Source organism: Mus caroli, chromosome 2 (assembly GCF_900094665.2).
Source record: "Mus caroli chromosome 2, CAROLI_EIJ_v1.1, whole genome shotgun sequence".
NCBI classification, from domain to species: domain Eukaryota; kingdom Metazoa; phylum Chordata; class Mammalia; order Rodentia; family Muridae; genus Mus; species Mus caroli.
The window spans coordinates 31,500,492-31,519,744 of record NC_034571.1 but is presented as its reverse complement, the minus strand read 5'-3'; the positions used below and the strand labels follow the sequence as shown (position 1 = coordinate 31,519,744).

Below are 19,253 nucleotides of genomic sequence, written 5' to 3'. Positions count from 1 at the left end.
TAGCAACCTGGAATTCAATTTTAATCATCTCCAAATTTCTTGTTTGTCTTGTTTGCTTTTGAGATAGAGCCTCATAGAGCTCAGGCTAGCTCAATACTTGCCAAGGATATCCTTAAATTCCTGATCCTCCTGCTACACTTCTCAAGAGCTAGGATTTCAGGCACCTGCCACACCTGGCTCCAAGTCCTGATTTAATGATGTCATCCTATCACAAGGCTGCACCCTCAATCCCTTGTGTAAGTTTTAGCCTAAGGAGCAACTGACTCATAGATTGTTTATCAGAACCTGTTAGGGACATGAGGTTATACTGGAAAAATCGCAGAGCAGAGCAGCTTTTGTTCAAGAATAGGTCCTTCTACAAGCTGTTCTTGGTCACTGGATGGAAGGGGATTATTGGGAAAGGAAAGTTCAAGTCAGGGTAGGCCAAGCGTCTGTCCTCTAGTTCAGATTCAGGAGTTTTGTGCTTTCATGAAACTCATCAGGCTAACTTGTCAGGCTTCGAGTATGGTGAACTCCTAGTTCCTGCAAGGTGATTAACATACACACATGCATACATGCACACACCCACATGCATGCACACACTCACATGTGCATACTTACACACACACACATGCTTAGACACGCACATGCATCTTTTAAAACATTAGCTCATAGACTGGAGAAGTGGTGACAACCTGAGTTCAATGCTGGACCCCACAGGACCAAAAAAAAAAAAAAAAAAAAAAAAAAAGCCGGGCGTGGTGGCGCACGCCTTTAATCCCAGCACTCGGGAGGCAGAGGCAGGCGGATTTAGAGAGAGAAAAATTGCCCAGAAGTTCAAGGTCCAGTTACACTAGAGTATGCAGCAAAGCAGAAACCAGAGACCCTGCTGCAACAGGGCGGGAGNAAAAAAAAAAAAAAAAAACAGCTACAGTGGCTTGAGTCTGTAATCACAGCACTCTTACAGCGAGCGAGATGGAAGATAGAGAGAGAAAAATTGCCCAGAAGTTCAAGGTCCAGTTACACTAGAGTATGCAGCAAAGCAGAAACCAGAGACCCTGCTGCAACAGGGCGGGAGAACCAACACCTGAAAACGGTCTTAATACCTCTCAAACATGTCGACAATCACAACTCATTCTCTCTCTCTCTCTCTCTCTCTCTCTCTCTCTCTCCCTCCTTCATCATGCACACAAACAAATCACACAAATACATATTTTAAAAACACATACAAGATTAATAACCAAAACACATGGCTGAAAGATTTTAACTTTTAATCTAAAGAGAAATGAACAGCAACGCCACGCTGCTAAACCCAATACTGTTCAGGTGCCATTTGTCCCAAAGTGGCCTAGAGATTCAACGGAATCCTAGTCAAAAGGAAGCCCCTCAAAGATTCTAACAAGCAGAACGTTACATTCAGATGGCAAAGCCGAGGACTTAGACTGCCAATCAAACTAGAAGACTCGGGGGAGGAGCTGGGGGCTTCTGTTGCTAATGGGTTTCAAGACACAGTTTAGAGTCTGGAAATATCTAATGCAAACAAGCTGTGGCATTAGCATACGTATAAGATGTATAGATCAATGGATCCGGATGGAGTCCAGGAATAGATCATGTGCATATGGTCAATTGACTTCTGAAGAAAGGGCCAAGGGGAAGGCAAGTTTTCTCAACAGCAGTGCTTGAACAGCCAGCTGGCTGAATGTAATAAAAACAGGCCTCCAAGAAACAGAGAGCAGCAGTACCCGTGCGGTGCCGCTCTGACTTCAACAAAGGGAAATCAGGTCTGATCATGGCCATGCAGCGAGGGGCAGTGAGGCAGGACACACACCTAAGGGATCCCAGAATCTGAGGTGCAGGCAAGTGAAGGGGGATGTCCTGGTCCCCCCAGACTCAGAGTGTCCTCCCTGTTGGGACCCTCTCCACACTCCCAGGACATTCACTTTCCAGCTGAAAGGGAAGAGTCTGGTCATGTTCAAATGCACATTTCGAGTTCGCGAGACTGATCAGGTTTGGGGAAAGGAAGGATACACGGGGTTTGAACTGTCCCTCCCGGACTCATGCCCTGGTTGGTGGCATTATTTTGAAGCGTGTGAATAAAGACTTTAGGAGGTAGGGTTTGGCTAGGGGAAGCAGGTCAACTAGGGGCAGGTCTCTGAAGGCTATTCCCACTTCTGGTTCAAGCCTGTTTTCTCCACTTTCTGTTCTTCCAGGGTGTAAACAGCTTACACAGGTTCCTACCATCACAAGCCAATGTCTTCAGAGGGTGTGTGTGTGTGTGTGTGTATGTGTGTGTGTGTGTGATGGATTGAAAGTCATCTGAGACCATAAGCCAAAATAAAGCCTTCCTTCCTTTATGCTGCTTCTGTTAGGTATTTTAATTAGGTCACAGCAACATAAAAGTAATTCATTAACTGTGATATTTCAGCATCTTTGAAATAGATGAAATTGGGATTCAAGCTGATTCCAAGTTCAAAATGTGGTTCAGAGTGCATGGGTTCTGTCCTCTGCTGTGGGATGTCTGCTAGGAGGAGACACGGGGACATGTAGAGGACTCTATGTTCAGGGCACTCATCACACCCAGGGACCCTTAGCACAGAGCAGCAGGTGGCACAAGTGTTCCTAGGGTAGTCGTGGGCCAGGAGGAGGAGTCATATGTGTAGCTAGTTCTTAGACGCTCTGGACATACCACCTTACAGTCCACCCTAGAATAGAGCCTGTCCAGGACAGGCGAGGGTCTCGTTTCATTCTGTGACCTCCAGCAGGCCTCACTAGAGACCCTACAACTAACTGTTAGCATCCGTAGACTACCACAGAGGCTTCTGTATGCTCCCCTCCTCAAGACAGTAAGCAATTGCTTTTGACACCACATGCTTCTGCCTATGCCTCATCCTGAAGGTACCATGCTTCCAACGAGGTTCCCAGGCTTCCAGAAATCTCTGGGTACCCTGTCTGCTCTCCCCAGATTAACTAACTACCCAACGTGTTACACTCACTCCCTGAGTCTTCCTTCCTAATCTCTTAAGACCTCTGGACACTTCAGTCTGCAGGTCACCCTCTCCTTTACACAGGTTCTTCCTGTCTCTTCTTTGCAGCCTCAAGGCCCATTCCAGGCTGCCAGGAAAAGAAAATAGCCATCTCCTCTGCATCCTTGGAATTTGGGGAACAAGGGAGCTCTTTGGTGTTGTGTTCTCGCCTCTCTTTGACCTCTCACCCTGTCCAGCCAAGTGCTAAAATCAGTGACTGTCATCTCCTACTTCCTAAGAGCAAAGTTCAAAACACAAGAGCCTGGAGACTGAGAGATGGCTCAGAGGTTTAGCACACTTGCTGCTCTTGCTGAGGATCCAGGTTCAATTCCCAGCACCCACATGGTGACTCACAATCTTCTGTAACTCCTGGAGCACTCTAGGGGATCTGATGCCCTCTTCTGGCCTCCTTAGGCAACAAGCATACATGTGTTGGACAAACACACATGCAGCAAAACACAAATGTACACACACACATACACACACTAACACACACATTGAAATAAAGAAGCAGATGCCAGGGTGGCCCTGTTATAGTGGCACTAATGTTCACAAACCAGAGACCAACATGTCCGGCCCAACACTACTCCACAAAGGGGTGCGCCGCCACTCATCTCCCCCTACTCTGCCTTCACAGCAAGCAGCACCCTAGAAGACAAGGGGTTGAGTGACCTGCCAGCCTCCAAGCCCTTGTCACCTCTGGCTCCTCCTCCCCTACACTTCCTTGAAGCCTGGGGTTGCCACACTCCCCAGACTGTTCCGATCCTTCTCTCTGTGCCAGTCCAGGCCCAGTGTGGAGCCTTTCCTGGCCGACAGCTACCAGGGGCGCCTGTTCTCACTGACACTCATTTTCTCCTGCTCCCTGCATTTTCTCCTCCCCCCCCCCAACCCCCTCAAGTCCCGCTGCAGCTTTCAAGTCATCTTCCTGCACCACAGCCCCGAGAACTATAGGGAGGCCTTCTGTGTACTTGGCCAGTCTGAGCCTTGGTTTTCTTCATCTCCAGGGTCTGTGAGCCCCAAGACTGAACACAGTGATAGACTCCTGCTACAGGGCACATGCTCAAGAATAGAGGCTGCCACTGTTCTCATCACATGTCCTTTTCCAAACCTTCCCTTGGCTCCCTGTGCCGCTAGGGACACTCCTCTTGCCTCACTACTCAAAGCCCTGCCAACCTTTCTGTCCATACCATCTGCTGACCTGGTTACATGGCCCTCCCTAGTTCAACTCCTTCATCATTAGGGCAGGGGCTACAATATCACCAAGGCAACCCCTGCCCACAATGTGCACATAGTGCTGGTTACACATGTAGCAGTCCCTGATGAGAGGGGACATCATGGAGATGATTCCGGTCCCCACAGATGTCACACTGTACTTACACATCAGTATGACAGAGTTGTGACTGAGACAAACGAGTGCTAATGACAATACATACACTCAAGTCTGTGACATATCTATCCTACGTTGTCACAACTAGGTTAGGCCTGCTTTGGAGCCCAAAGATGTCCAATGATTTGTCTGAGATCACACAGCACCTCAGTTACACTCCTGATTCAAGTCCAGTGTCCTCAAAACAGAAGTATAAATAAATAGAAAATCAATGATGTCTAAAACAAGTCCAGATTGCCAATTTATTGATTTTTAATCTCTGAACCTCTACTCCTAGGGGCAAGCAGGAATCTAAGGAGTCCCACTGGCCTGCCAGCTTCTCAGGGTCTCAGCCCCTCCCTCCCTCCCCTCTGCTGCCTCCGGAGTGGGGAGCGGGGAGCGGGCACGGAGCCTCTCAGTCCCATCTGCCTGCCTTCACTAGGCTTTTCCATTTCACAGTCATGTCAAGCTTCACCTCCAAGGGCCACAGAAAAAGAAATCACACAGCTCGGGTGCTGACAGCCCTCTCCTGTCTGTCAGGAGAGAGAAATAAAAGCTAACAAGACCTCCAAAGGCAAAATCCCCAAACTTCCATTCAGTACCCAGCAGCTGTCAAAGAGAACACGGGGCTCGCAAAAAAAGGAGAACCCACCCCAAATGAAAAACACAGCTGCTGCAGGTGTGAGCTGCTCAGACAAGCAGACCAAGGGTGTCACAGGCACCCTCGGTACCTCTGAAATGGGTAGGGCCCGTCTAGACGGAGGAACCAGGCCCAAGCTCCTTCCCCCATTATTATTATTTAGAGGGCTGTTGAGATTCTCCTGCTTCCTTATTTATGCAATCAGAGGAAATCACAGCACAGACCTACTTCCAAACTCAAGGCCACGTGGGCCAATTTCAGATGGATAATTAAATATTGAACAAACGCTGAAATGCCTCTACTGGATGAGAATAGCTAAAAATAGCCAGCCACCACTCTGAGAGCGGTACCTGACACTTGGGCAGGCATCACAGCTGCTCCTTCTCAGTGCCCCCTCCCCGCAAACCTCCCAGGGGCCGGGGCCAGGGCCCGCAAAGCAGAGCAGGGTGGGGGCTGACTCCCTAAATACCTCCTGAACAGAAAACAAGACTTCAGCTCCCAGCAAGCTCTGAATGTTCCTGACCAGGAAATACTCTCCCTTTCCTGACATTTAAGCAAGTGGCCCCAGAGGAAGTCACTGGAGAAGTGTCAGCCTCTGCTTTTCTTTTTAAAACAGTCAAAAGGCTTCAGGTCATTTCTAGAGCAAAACACGCGTGTGGTCCAGGATGTGGAGGAGTCTGAGTCGAGACACAGGGTTCCACCCCCTTTTCTTCCACCAGACCCAACAAGGAGCCCAGTTGCCCAGGATTCCTGCGATGAGCTAATCCAGGAAAAAGCAAGACAGAGCTAACATGTGAATAGATGCAAAGAGATCTAGGGTCCAGTTCTAAACTGCAGCTCTTATCAACACTGGCAGGTAACCTTGGTAAGTGGCCTCGGCACGGGGAGGGAGCCTCAGTTTCCCTATTGGGGATATAGTTGAGAGTGAACTAAGTAAAGGGCTCCAGCCGCTCCTGCAGCCACTGAACAATGCAGGCTCCTCCTGACTGTGTGCGCTGCGGGCCTCAGTGGGCAAAGAAGTAACTAAAGACCTAACAAACTAGGTGCCCAGGACTCAAGCTCTACCCTGACCCACAGAGGTCAAGAGCACACTGGTCAGACCAGTGCTCAGTCGCACCAACCAAGGAGAGGCGGGGGCTTCCGGTGTGGTTCTAGGGGAGCTTTCCAGCTCTGTGCCCCCACCACCAGTTTCATATTTTACTTCATCAGAGTTCAGGCTCCCTGCCTGGAGATGGAAATAACAATGTCCTACCTTAATGAAGGGTTGAGGAGTTAGACATGGGACATAAGCAGGGGAGACCCTCAGCACGGCACCCACATTCGGATGGTGAAAGAGGCTACCTAGTTAGGGAAGGTGATGAGGACAGGCAGGAGAGCAAAGGCCAGATGGCTGACATTCCAGCAGATTAGCCAGGGCCTCTGACTTCCCCCAAGGACCTAAAGAGCTCTGCCTAAAGATGGAGTAGGGCACAGGATACCTGCCTGCCTCTGAGGAACTCACCTCCCACTGTACACTGAGCCATCCCCGCTGAAATACTTAGAGGGCAAACTGGGCTGACGTCCTGAGACTTGAGACATGTGACCTGCCAGTCAGACAGGTAGGGGCAGCAATGGTGGGTACAATCTGTATAGGAAGAGAAGCCAACTGGAAGGAATGGTGGCTCCACACGGATGCCAGCAGGGCTCTGGCTTGTAGGAGATGCCGAAAGGCCCTGGGGGCAATAGTCTGAACCTTCAAGCTGGACATGCCTGAGTCCAGCTGGGAGCCTGGGAGCTGGGTGGACCATGTGGCCCCCAAGTACTTAGAAGTACCCCTGGGAACCAATGGTATGCTCTGGTCCTTGTCTTGGGGGAGACCTCTGAAATCCAATTTGTTTTTTATCCTCTCTCCCTCCCTCTGTTCCTGCTGAGGTACACAGACCCTATGGTGGCCTTTGGCCCCAACTTCTCTATCTTGGGGTCTGGTGGGCTCACTCCCTTTATGGGGTGCGGATGAAAAGTGTTCCGTGTGCTTTGCTTCAGATTGCAGAGTGCCTGGTCTGCTCCAGCAGTGAACTCAGAGCTCACCTGAAACACATCAGATCCACAGCAGTGCTGAGGTTGCATACTGGTATCATCTTCATTTTACACCAGAATAAACTATAGGCCAGAGACAGAGAGCCCTGCCCAAGGCCACACAGCTCAGATGGTGGAGCCCAGCTCTTCGCAACCCCACACTCTGGTCTCTGCCTTGCAAGGCCAGGCAGAGCTGGAGGTCAGGCTTTGGCTTTCTCCCATAGTGCCCCAGCCCCAGCCTTCCTAGTGGTGGAGGATGGGGTCCCTCTCTAACCGCTGCTCCCATGAAAAGCCAATGCGACAGGCCACACAGGCACTGCCATGCTGCCATCTGGAGTGCTGGTAAGCCTGAATCACACACCCAGCTCGGCAATGGTGTGCGCACCCATCTGGACTCCAAGGGTAGATGACCCAAATGCTATGCTCTAGGCTTTAGTGTGAGAAGCCACACTCCAGGGGTCAGCTCCAGCCCTTCTCAGTATACCTTCATTCTTCAGAGCATATTGAGGGGTTCCTGAGAGCCCACTCCTGACACCCCAAAGATGGACTCTAGGAGTCCTTGCAAGCAAAGAGGCCCAAGTAGGGCTGGGACACACAGCAGCATTCCAGGAAAGTGAAGATGGATGTAGACGCTGAGAAAAAACCTGGTCGTGCCAGAAGAAAGTATTGGCCAAATATCTGGCACCTGGTAAGGCCTAGCATAGAACAGCTGTCAGGACTTGCATTCAGAAAACCCCAGAGCTCCCTGGGCATTAGTGTGGGCACCCAGAGTGCCCAAGCTTATGAGGCAACAGAATAGGATCCCTTGACAGAAGGGAAGAGGTATGAGCCTGGAATGGACCCAATATTACCAACCAGTTCATACAAAGTAGACCGAGGACTAGCCTTCTCAAGCACTAACCACTGTACTGTCCGGGAAAAGAGCCCTGGGTTCCAGGTCTCTCCAGCCAGCAGGACTCACTCCTGCTAAGTCTGGAAACAAGCACCACTCGGTTCCATATGCCCTGTGACGAGGCTTGGCTATCCTGAATGACAGGACAGGCTTGCCGAGCTTAGAGGAGAGCTCTATTTCTCTAAGAAAGCTGCTCTTTCCCCTGATGCCAGTAAATGGGGAAGTGAGGCACACTGACTGGTAGATAAGCCACCCAAATCCACAAGCCAGCCTCAGAACCACACAGCACAGTATGATTCTTAGATGTCTCCATCCCTCACTGCTTCCACACAACTGCAAGGGCCACCCCATCCAACCTTCAGATGAGGATACCAAAGCCAAGAAGAGAAGATCCTTCTCAGTGGCGCACAGTGCCTAACCCTGGGATCCTGGAGACACTGTCTGTCCCTCACAGCCTTGCCAAGAACAACATGATGCTCTCTAGGGCAGTGAGCCCTCCCCCAGTAGGGAATGGTAGCTTAGCTAACACCTTTGCCTGGCCATCTGTGGGTCTCCACAACCAGCTACCAACTCCTCCGGGCACTCTCCTGTTTCTGAACTCAGAGCCTATGTTCCTTTCCCCTCCTTGCTGAGGACAAAAGTGAGGTGGGGCACAGATGGAGCTGGGGGACTGACACCAGCCCTGTAGGTAAGGCTTCCATTAGGGGACCAACCCCTAGCCATGCCAAAACTAACACCAAGATCAGAAGGGAATGGTTCAATACCTCAGGGCGGTTTCCTAAAAGGAGGCACTCCCTGGTCCAACCTGCCCCTGGGTCAGTGGAAGAAGGACAAGGAGCCCCTGGCCCCCTGCACCCTGACCCGAAACTCTGCCCACACCCACAACTGGTCACAACTGAAGGCCCCTTCTTAGGTCCACACTGCTGTCTCTATCCCCCATGCAGGATGAACTCGCTCTACAGGATTGCTGTCCTCTGCTCCCATACAGGATGAACTACACCAAGGGCTTTTTCCTTTTCCTTCTCTGGCATACGTACAGGCTGTCCCTTCCTGCCTGCCGGGTAAAGGACAACAGTTCACACCTAACTTGTCTGAGCTGCAGGCACAGGCTTCTGGCTTCCCAGGCAGGACCCTGTTGCCACTGTCACTATTTCTGAAGCTCAGAGAGACAGCTGGCAGAAAGACAGTTTTCTCAAAGTAGGACTTGGACCTAGGGCCGAGTAGGTCACTCCCAGCAAAGCAAATCCCAGCAGCTTAGCAGACACATTCTCAATCAATGTCAGCTCCTCTCTGAAACCTTCCTTACTTTCCCCAACTAGAATTCCCATCAGGGCTGGTCTAACCCCCGACTTTCAGCAAACTGTGAGTTCCTTCCAGGCTAGCACAGAGCTGGACGCAGCTGGGAGCCAAGCTCAGGCAAGTTTGATCCATTGAGCATTGATCGCCGCTGGCCTCATTCATTAGCTGACAAGGAAGCAGAGCTCTGCTCCTCTGGAGCCTCTACAGTGGGTACAGAAGAGGGCACCGTCATGCCAGGCACCTGAGGGGCCAGAGCACAGGAAGTGCAGGAAAGGCCCTGGGGGAGCCAAACCACGACTGAACCTTCATCCCAAACCCATCCTCACAGCAAGAATCTGTCACAATGGCACCTTCTCTTACTGCTGAGAAAAACAAAGGCTCAGGAAATGAGGTGATTCATGCTTGAACCTGGGTCTCTGGTTCCCTAGACTAGGCACAGGAACTAGCCAGAGGCCACTTCAGCAAAGGCCGGGATATCACATGCTTTGGGGAATCCTCAAACTAAGTTCACAAACCTGTGGGCAGAGTCAGAAAGCTTAAACTTGAACTCTGTGCACAGGGAACTCAGTACTTCCTAAATAAACCCTGTACATTGTTGCTTGGCTCTACCGCTGGGGCGGGAACGTCTTCTCCATTCTGGGGGGAAGTAAACTAAAGCCTGCCTGCTTCACTGACCCAACCCTAAAAATAAACAAGGGGCAACTCCCACACCAACACCTCTCCAGGCAGGCCTGGCACATTCTGCCTGTGGTGAGGCTGGGCCGGCGCCAGGCTTCCCATGCCCCAGATAACCTTAGGATGTAAACTGAGGCAGCTTCTGCATCACAGACACCTTCAGTGGGCCTAAGCCACCTTACACAACCCACGGCAGAGCCTCTGTGTGGAGCCCCTGACCCTACTTACTTACTAGCCCAGCACAAGTCAGCACGAAACATGAGGGCCTCTCTAGCTGAAGATCTTATTACTGGCTCGAAGAAAGGCTTGCATTTCTCCCTCCCTATTTTGAAAGAAGTACCCTTCCAAGGACCACTCAGAGTGGCTCCAGGCCCCTACAAACATGGCTCTCCCCCCAGGAAACCCACTCAGCTCTCCATCCAAAAGGCGAGGAAGCAAAACAGGACTGGAAGCACGCTAAGCTTGAGTAGCAGACAGTGAAGGCAAGTCAGGATCCACTTCGACTACTTTCCTATGGCCTGCGCGCTGAGTAAACTGATACATAGTGGGATGGGATTCGGAACTCAGAAGTACGGAGGAACTGCATATCAGACCGACCCCTTTCTCTTTGCTCCTGGTACAATGGGAAACATTAGGGACCCCGCTTTCCCCCAAGAGGAAGGACCCTACAGAAGCTGGGGCTATGGGGATGGGACAGTCACGGTAGTTCCGGATAAGGAGCCATCACCCATTGACACAGGAGCCTCAAAAGCATCCGTTGGTGGTGCGGGGTTGCGAGGGACTAAGGGTTTGGGGTCAGGGTGGCGCCTACCCCTGGCTGGCCGGGTCCGGCTGCGGGAGCGGCTCCTCTGTCGCTGCAGCCGGGGACGCCGCAGCAGCCGGTAGTAGTAGGATGGCCTCCCGGTGCTCTTCCTGGCGTTGCCGCCGGCGGACATGCTGCCGCCCGCCGGGCACCGGGCCAGGCCTGGGCGCTCACACGGGCCCCATCGGCCGCTCCGGACCGCCCGGCGGGCGCCCCGCACTCTCTCCCGCGCTCTGGTGCAGCAGCAGGCGAGACCAAGGCTGCCCTACAAAGTAGCTCCAACTCCTCCTCCGCCGCCGCCTCCCCCGCCCCGCCCTGAGCAGCCGGCCCCTCGGCGGGGGCCCGGGACCGGGAGGCTGGGCTGGCACCCGCCCGGAAAGTCAGTGTGGGCAAAATCCTGGCCTGGAGTCGTCCGGGCGAAGCGGCCCGAGAGTGCCCCTGTCCCGTCCGAAGAACCCCAATAACAGCATATACCCAACAGCCATGCCTAAACTCCATATCCAACTTGGGGTGCCTGGAGCACCCCATCCCGCCACAGGTGCAGTGGTGCATGTATATATGCATACACACCAAGGCTAGGCACCTGAAATTAGAGTCTGAAGAAGGGGGTGACTGGACTGAAACATGGGCAGACCATAGCGCCGCACAAAGCTTTGCACGTACCCCTCAGTCAGGTCGGAGTTCTGCCTGTCTCTATTGCCTAAGATACTTAGCTACTCTTTACAGAAGGCAGTCTCCATCTGATAAAAATATGACTTTCATATCATTAGGATTATTGTGTGCATTTCAAGCGCACATAGTATACAAGGCACACCTGTGCAACCAGAGGGCTTTGCTAAGCCACTTTGCCCCATCCCCCACATAAACCACCAGAGGTGCCTGAATTTTCCCTCCCCTCTGACATTTTTAGTAGCATTAGTGAGCTTCTGAAGGCAGAAAGATCTCTACCCTACAGTGGGAGTAGAAACTGAGGCTTGGGAAAGGAATGACCAGCTGCCTCTACTCCCACAAGCTGAAAGACTTTCTCCAAGTCATTCTGCAGTTCCAGAAACTTCCATGGCTCCCCCGAGCATCATAGCTACAAACCCAACCATCTCTCTTTGGTATTTGAAGCAACAGAAGTTTGGCAAAAATCAAATCACTGGCAGCCTCACGCCGACCACCCATTGCCCCCCTCAACCCTACTTGCTGCTGGCTCTCATCTCTGTCCTTCTCTTAAAATGGCCAGCAATCTGCCTGCCTCCTTTTCCCCTCCTCTTAGGTCTACCCTCCTGGTCCTAGGTGACCTCCCTTTCTCTCCCCACTCCCCAAAGCAACATTCAGACCACACCACCTACCAGTTCAAGTTCAGATGGGGAAACTGAGGCCCTAAAAGATGTGAGCTAAAGTGTGTGTGTGTGTGTGTGACTTGCCTTGATCACACAAAAAGTACAAGGGCATATGGTCTTGGCCAACGGTTGTTGCATGAACTCTTAAGGAAAATGGGACAGGCTAGACACTGGAGGAACTTACGGCAATCTCAATTGGGGTAGGGTAGCCTAGGTAACAATCCAGGCCAGGTTTTTCTCCTCACAGGGGAAGCCCCCTTCCTGGCTCCTCAGTCTAGGAGGGAGGGCCTCCAGGTCAGTGGAGAGGATGGGGGTGCTGGATCACAGCTGGAGGCCAGGCGCCATCCTGGGACTTTGGAGGGTAAGGGGGAGGGCAGGTCTCCAAACCTAGCAGCAGAAGGGTCCACTGCCTTTCCAGTCTTCTGGTCCCACTTCCCATAACACAGGCCAGCCCCACAGGAAGCTGAAACAGGGTTGCCAGCCAGGGGACTACTGGGATACTACTATAATAATCTGCACCCAGTCACCAGATTCCAGGCCCAGTTGTGGGCAGAGTCACCCTGCTACATCTTAGCATTTCGGGGGGGGGGGGGTGCAGGGGTGGTGATGGTGGTGAACAATCTCCACTGCCATCGTTGCTAGTTTTAGAAGCTGAAGTCTCCACCTGCAAAGTTCTGGTGTCCATGCACCTGACCCACTTACCTTCCCTCTGAGCCTGTGGTGGGGCCTACAGTCCAGAGGCTGCCAGGCCAGTGCTGACCAATGCTGACCCGTGGAGATCAGGCTCTGACCTGGCCCACAACAGGCAGCCATCAGGACTGTCAGGACGTGTGTGGTAGCCATGGAGAAGCAGGTCTAAAGTTTAGGACCCCAGTATGCACACAGCAGAATTCTAAAGGTTCAGCCTGATCTCCCCTCAGTCTCTCAGTTCCCCTATACCTTAGTTTCCCCGCTACAAGGAAACACTACAAACCTCCCACGGGCTCAGAGTCATCCGGTGAACCACAAGCTAAATTCCTAGCCTTGGAAAAGGAGTCGTCATTACCAACTGCCACCATGCCTGCACCTCTACAGGTCATGGTGGATGCTGGGGACATTTGTGCTGGGTGTTGAGAAAAAACTGGTAGCCAGGCCGGAGCTCAGAGGCTAGGGAAAAACCTGGCTGCCTGCCACCCCTCCTGGTCTCAACCCTGGAACCACCAAGCAGACAAAAGCTGCTTCCTGCATCCCAGAAGAGCATCTGGAACCAATCCTTCTCCAGAGCCTGCAGCTTCAACCTCCTCCTGTGAGCAGGACTCCTGTGGTCTCCTCCCCTCAAAGGAGAACAGCCCCCACAGGCAGAGACCAGACTGGAGGAAGGGCACCTGAAAACTGCCAACCTCCTTAGTGGGACTGTTTCCTGAACTAGCAGAGGACTCCCACCACCCAGCAGGGAAGTCCTCAGGGACTGCCTAGGATGGATAGATGATAGGCCTCCCAGCCCCCCACCCCCATCCAGAAGCTTGGATGCCTAAAGAAACTCTGGCCCTGTACTGCCACCCTGGCCCGCTTCCAGAGGGACTCCTGGGTGAGGAGATGACACACATCTCTCCATCTACTGGGTGCTAGTGCAAGACTGTAGTCTCCAACTCCCCCAGCCAATAATGCAGGCCTTCCATAAGGTGCTCCATGGAGTAGATGTGGATGGAGCCTAGAAATGAGCCCTCTCAGTGAGTGCCAGGCTGGAAACAGGACTCCCAATTCAGATCTCACACAGCCGCACCACCCTTTTCACCCTCCCTCAAGAGACCCACCAGATGGCTCAGAGTAAAGGCTATTGCTGCCAAGCTTGAAGACCTAAACTAGATCTCTGAAATACCCCCCCACCCCACCCCTACCCCACCCCCGCAATAGAACCAACTCCTGCAAGTTCTCTGACTTCCACACCTGCAGTGGTATGCATGGGTACACACACACACACACACACACACTTATGCACACCATAAATATACATAAAAGGAAGGAGAGGAGAGCCCCTGAGGCACTCCTAGAATACCAAGTTCATCATCACAAAACAGCCATCCCTCTTCCCACCTGCCAACTCCCACCTGCCTCCAAAGGCTCTTTGCCACTTGCCCCACTGATAGAATGACTGCCACCAGGCTCTTGGGGGATGCCCTAAGAGGAATGGACTGGAAGAATCTATTCCTTTCTGGACAGAAACCCAACAGCAAATTGCACCCCACCCGCAAAGAAGAAAGGACAATGGCTTTAGAGCTGAGCTAAAAGGCGAGCACACTGAGCAGAAGGTCAGGGCCAACTCTGAAGAGGAGCCAGCCCCTCGCAGTCCTGGGTCTTACTAGGATTAAGATTGAAGGCTAGAGACAGCAGGGGAACATGTGACCAAAACTACCATCAAAAAGCTTAATAATGAGCTGGGCAGTGGTGGCACATGCCTTTAATCCCAGCACTTGGGATGCAGAGGCAGGCAGATTTCTGGGTTCGAGGCCAGCCTGGTCTACAGAGTGAGTTCCAGGACAGCCAGGGCTACACAGAGAAACTCTGTCTTGAAAAACAAAACCAAAAAAACCAAAAAACAAAAGCTTAATAATGCCAATGCTAGGACAATGAAATGCTAGGACAAATCACTGGGTATATCAGTTGAACACAGCAGAGGGACCTGGCTTTCACAGGGGATCATTTTGCAAAGAGGGAAACCCTGCCACCAAGAAGAAGTTTTGGAGCTGGAGAGCGCTGCCCAGCCATCAAGAGTATCCTCTGATCCAGAGAGCCCACACAACCATCTATAACTCTAGTTCCCTCAGACACCAGGCATGCATGTGGTACACAGACATGCAGGCACTCCACCATACATGGAGGGGAGATCAGAAACTGCAGGGTCACAGCTCAGGCACGGTCACAGCTCAGGGCCTGTTGGAAGATGGAGTCTGGATTTAATGCTAACTGTGGTAGCTGATCCACCTTAGCATCCACAGCAGATCCTGCGCTCAGCATCCCTCACACATTCAATCATTTGGTTTCCCAGTGACCCTAGCAGGCTGTTTTTCCAAAACAATGTTGGAGACAAAGAGTAAGCTCCTGAGGTCACAGGGCTTGCAGCAGGACCTGGAATAAGACCCAGCCGAGTAAGACTTATGTGCATGAGGGCACGCAACAGCCCAGGTCTTCCCTTCAGAGCTAGCATTTTCCAGGACAGAACTGGGCACAGAGGAAGCAAGTTTCTCACAGCGCCCACCCCAGGCCCCACACAATGGTGTCTGGAGAGCTCAGACCTGTCAGGTTTCCTGTCTACACCAGGGTAGGCACCACTGACCAGGGGAAGTCCCTAGGCAGGCAGCCCTGCATACATCAGTCTCCTAGGCCAGGGTCTACCTCTAACTCTTCAGAGCCTAGGCAGGGTCTGGAAGAGGTGCCTGACTGCTCACAGTTAAGGTCACAACCTCCCCCTCAGGATGCTGTCTATCTAACAGGCAATGACGGTTTCCTGCATCCACTGTTTACTCAGGAATGAGGCTGGACCAGGAACAAGAACTCTGCTGGAGACATGACGGGGAAGCAGAGCCTGGTTCCATCAGCACGTAGGAAGGCACCGGCTATGCACCGAAGGAGGCTCTGCTTCAGCACCCTAAGCACCCACTATGTCCCCCAACTTCTCTCCCAAAAGCCACCCACAGACTTAATGGCCTCCTTTCTAGGAAATGGCTGATACAGAGCAGGTAAGGTCCCAGGATGGAACAACCCTCCCCCTCTCCATATAGAAAGAACTAGGGACCAGCTAGGCCTGGACTTTGGAACTCACACAGACAGGTTGCCTCAGGAATATGAGGGCCTTTCAAACAAGTTGCCCAACACTGACTGGGGTGGGGTTCTAGACGAGGCCCTAGGTCTAACCAGAGCAAACTGACAGGGTGTGTGGCCTCTGTCACTATCCCTGAGCCTCATGGAAGCAACCATAGCTAGGGTGAATCCACACCCCCAAGGCTTTATGGGTATCTAAAAACATTCCCCTGGCTCTAAACCACTTCCTAAACTCCTGCTCTCCATCCCTGCCTATCCCTGTCAGCAGCCCACTGTATACCTCTCCTAAGGGGCAAAAGGCAACTGCACGGTGATTGGACCTGGAAGCTGAGGCTCCCAAAGGAAGGCTCTGTTTAATCTACAGGCACCAAATCCAACACCCAATCCCCAGTCACTTAGGGATATCTACCCTCAGTTCGCCCACACAGCAACAGGCTTCAGTCTGAGTGGAGTAAATGACCTGCCCACGTTGGGCTGGAGCTTTCCCAGGGGACCCCCCCCCCCCTCAGCTACCCAAGTTGCTCTTTATTCTCTGGAAGAACCAGAATGCTAGCAAGTGATGCCAGGCTCCCACTTCAGAAGCACCCCCAAAGCTCAGGCTTCAGTCCTATGGCCCAAGAGAGGCTAAGAGTCACTCTCCACCAAAAGCCCTGGCCCTCACTGCTCCCTAACCCTTGAAGTCTGTGCTTCCTGTCAGCCCAGATGGCCAAGCCTGAAGCTACCTCCTTCTCTGCCTTGCCTTGACCCAAAAAAACAAACAAAAAAAAAAAAAAAAAAAAAAAACCTGCCAAGCTCCAAGTAGGCCCTAATTCAGCCCACAGGCTCTCTCCTCTCAGCCCCACCAAGGACCCAGGCTCCAGGGCTCCAGCTTCTTCCTCCTGGTCCTGTCCAGGGATGGGTGTAGACCACCAGGCCACCAGAGGAGGCGCCATATGGTCTCTGTGAGGTCAGAGCACTCCACCTTCCTCAGGCATGCCTGCTTGATCATCTGTGAACTCTGGTAGGACTGGCACCAGGGCTGGATTCCCAAGGGAGGGACCTCACTGCATCCCTGCAAACCCCGAGGAAAGGGACAGCTGAGCCAGCCCTGTAGTTGACTCTGAGCCCAAGTGGAAGGTGCAAGGGCATGGGCTTCGGAATAAGGAGTCAGCTTATCCATGCTGCTCATAAGAGACCCACTGCTGGGAGGGAGAGCTGAGGGCAGTTCTTCACCTTTCTGGACTTCTCAGGAGAGTCACAGCGAACAGTGAACCACACATTCATCTGTAGGCTCCTCCAGCTCAGATCTCAGCCTCAGAGCAGACTCAAGGTTAGGAGAGATGGTGGCAGCCCTGTAAAGAGTAAGACTCAACGTCCGAGCAGAGAGAAGTGAGATGAGGAGAAACTCTGGAAGGCCGTGGGGAGGTGTCGTATGCACTGAGCTAGAAGGCTATATAGGAGCTGACAGGGAAGACGGCAGGCAGGGTGTATTCTGGGAGGGGGAAACAGCATGAGGAACAAGCCCTGAAGAGGAGTCAGTGAAACACCAATGGGGATCCTGTGTAGAGCCAAGCCTGGAGCAAAGGATAAGGTGGGGACTGGGGGCAGACCTGAATATCTGAAGGAGTGATCAAGAGAGAAAACAGGGAGAGGTATGCAAATAAGGGTGGGGCCAGGCTGCACTGCCTGGAGCCCACGTATTACATCCACCCTTGAGGCTTAGTTCTGTCATTGGATGGATGGCCTACCATAGATATATTACAGGCCCTCTCTGGTCCCCCCTCTACAACTATGAAAGGGCTGGCTCTCATAAGGTAGGCCTGAAGGTGTGGGGCTGCCCACTCAGGAATACCTTCCAGGGTCCAGCATCACTGAATCATAGGGGATTTTTTGGCAGTGAGAGGGGGGAAAGTGAGGGGCTAGCACATGCTATGCCTAAGAGCTCTATGAATGAGCAAGAACTCCAGCCCACTATTCATTTCCCCACTAAAATTATAGGCTGTCCGGCTAGGCAGCACAATCTGGCCTCAAACGTACAATCCTCCTGCCTCAGCGTCCTGAGCAGTTAAGATCTCATAGGCACGCATTCCCAGCCATTCCTCTTTTTCAATCACTGGCCAGCTCAACTCAGTCCACTCCAGGCATACACTGGTCCCTCCAGCTCATTCCCACCAGGATGAATCTTCTCTAGCTACTGTGCTCTGCCTCGGCTGGCTGGCCGGCACATAATCCCTGACTGCCTTAGCTCAGGTCGGATTGCCCAGTCACCTGGGATATAGGCTTCTGCTCGCTTATTTTCTTCAACTTTTCGGGCCTTCTGAAACCCTCTTATCTGTGTATTTGGGCATTCCCTAATTGCTTCCCTCCAAACTTTAATAAGGGCTGTGGCCTTATTAGCCCCACTTCACAGCCAGCTCCCAGTGCAGACAATGCTCAGTGTCTGAAGAATGTGGCAAGAGAAGGAAGCTGGGCTCAAAGCCCGCATTCTCAAAAGGCAGCTGCAGGCCCAGGGGCAAGTGACTTTGCCTCTCTTCTCAGGACCTAGGCTTTCTTCCAGGTGACATGTGGCTGTCCCGCTGGAGGGCTTATGTTCCCATGGCAGCCTGGGGCTGGTTAGGCCAGGGTACATTCCTGACTCTTTGTAAGATTGATTGGAAGTCAGCATTTAGTGAATGGATGAATGAATGAATGAATGAATGAATGCCTTTCCTTTACCATTTGTCTTTGATCAAATCTCCAGGTCACAGCTCTTGCTTCCTTGTTGGTCAGGCTACACTTTGAGGGCTTGTGAACAAAGAGTGTCTGTGTTCAGTCTGAGGGAAGTAGGTAGGAGCCACTGAAGGTGCTGAGGCAGGGGCCAGCTTCACAGGAACCACGACTGTTTCCTGGGGATGCCCCTGAGCTCACAGCTGGCACAGTAAGACCAGGAGGGAGTTAAATGTAGCTTCTTGCCTCCTTCACCCCTCAAGTCCCCTTGAGAGTGAGAACAATGAAGGCCTGCCCCCACCCTGGGAACAGCATTTTGCCTGGAAATTCTACCAGGGGTAAGGGGAAGGGCGGGCCCTACAGTTTCAGTGCCTGCTTAAACAGGAAGAAGCAGAAAGTCTGGGGCCAAGGAAAACAAGTTCAAGGTCACCCTGGAAACCAGCAAGCCCATGGCTAGCCTTGTACATTTCCCCAGATGAATCTCTTCTAGTGATTAACGCTTGACACACATGAACACGAAGAAAGCACGGCTCAGGACCACCCACAAGGCAGGAGAGAAGGTACAACTTGCCCAGCCACTTCTGCCATACCTTCAGAGTCCAGGGACTCACTACGCCTTCTCCCAGGGAAGGTTCCACACCTGGAAGCTGAAAAGGGTCTTGGGGGACTCGATGGCTATTCCACCCTTCAGCCAGGGCATGGGACTGGGGA

The 19,253-nt window shown here is 52.3% G+C and overlaps 1 protein-coding gene across 10 annotated transcripts in view; it reads right to left on the bottom strand.

The window, feature by feature from the left end:
• Dab2ip (DAB2 interacting protein) overlaps window positions 1–19,253 on the bottom strand; it is a 175,484-nt gene that overhangs the window by 99,556 nt on the left and 56,675 nt on the right. For 4 of the 10 annotated variants that reach the window (XM_021181787.2, XM_029484660.1, XM_021181779.2 and 1 more), the window contains exon 1: window positions 10,741–10,951. The exons of 4 other annotated variants lie outside the window; for them this stretch is intronic. In XM_021181787.2, the coding sequence (XP_021037446.2) occupies window positions 10,741–10,864 (124 nt within the window). In that variant the 5' untranslated portion in view covers window positions 10,865–10,951. Of the gene's footprint in view, window positions 1–10,740; window positions 11,044–19,253 lie in introns of those variants that run through there. 2 more of the 10 variants (XM_029484689.1, XM_029484627.1) reach the window with 1 other exon arrangement.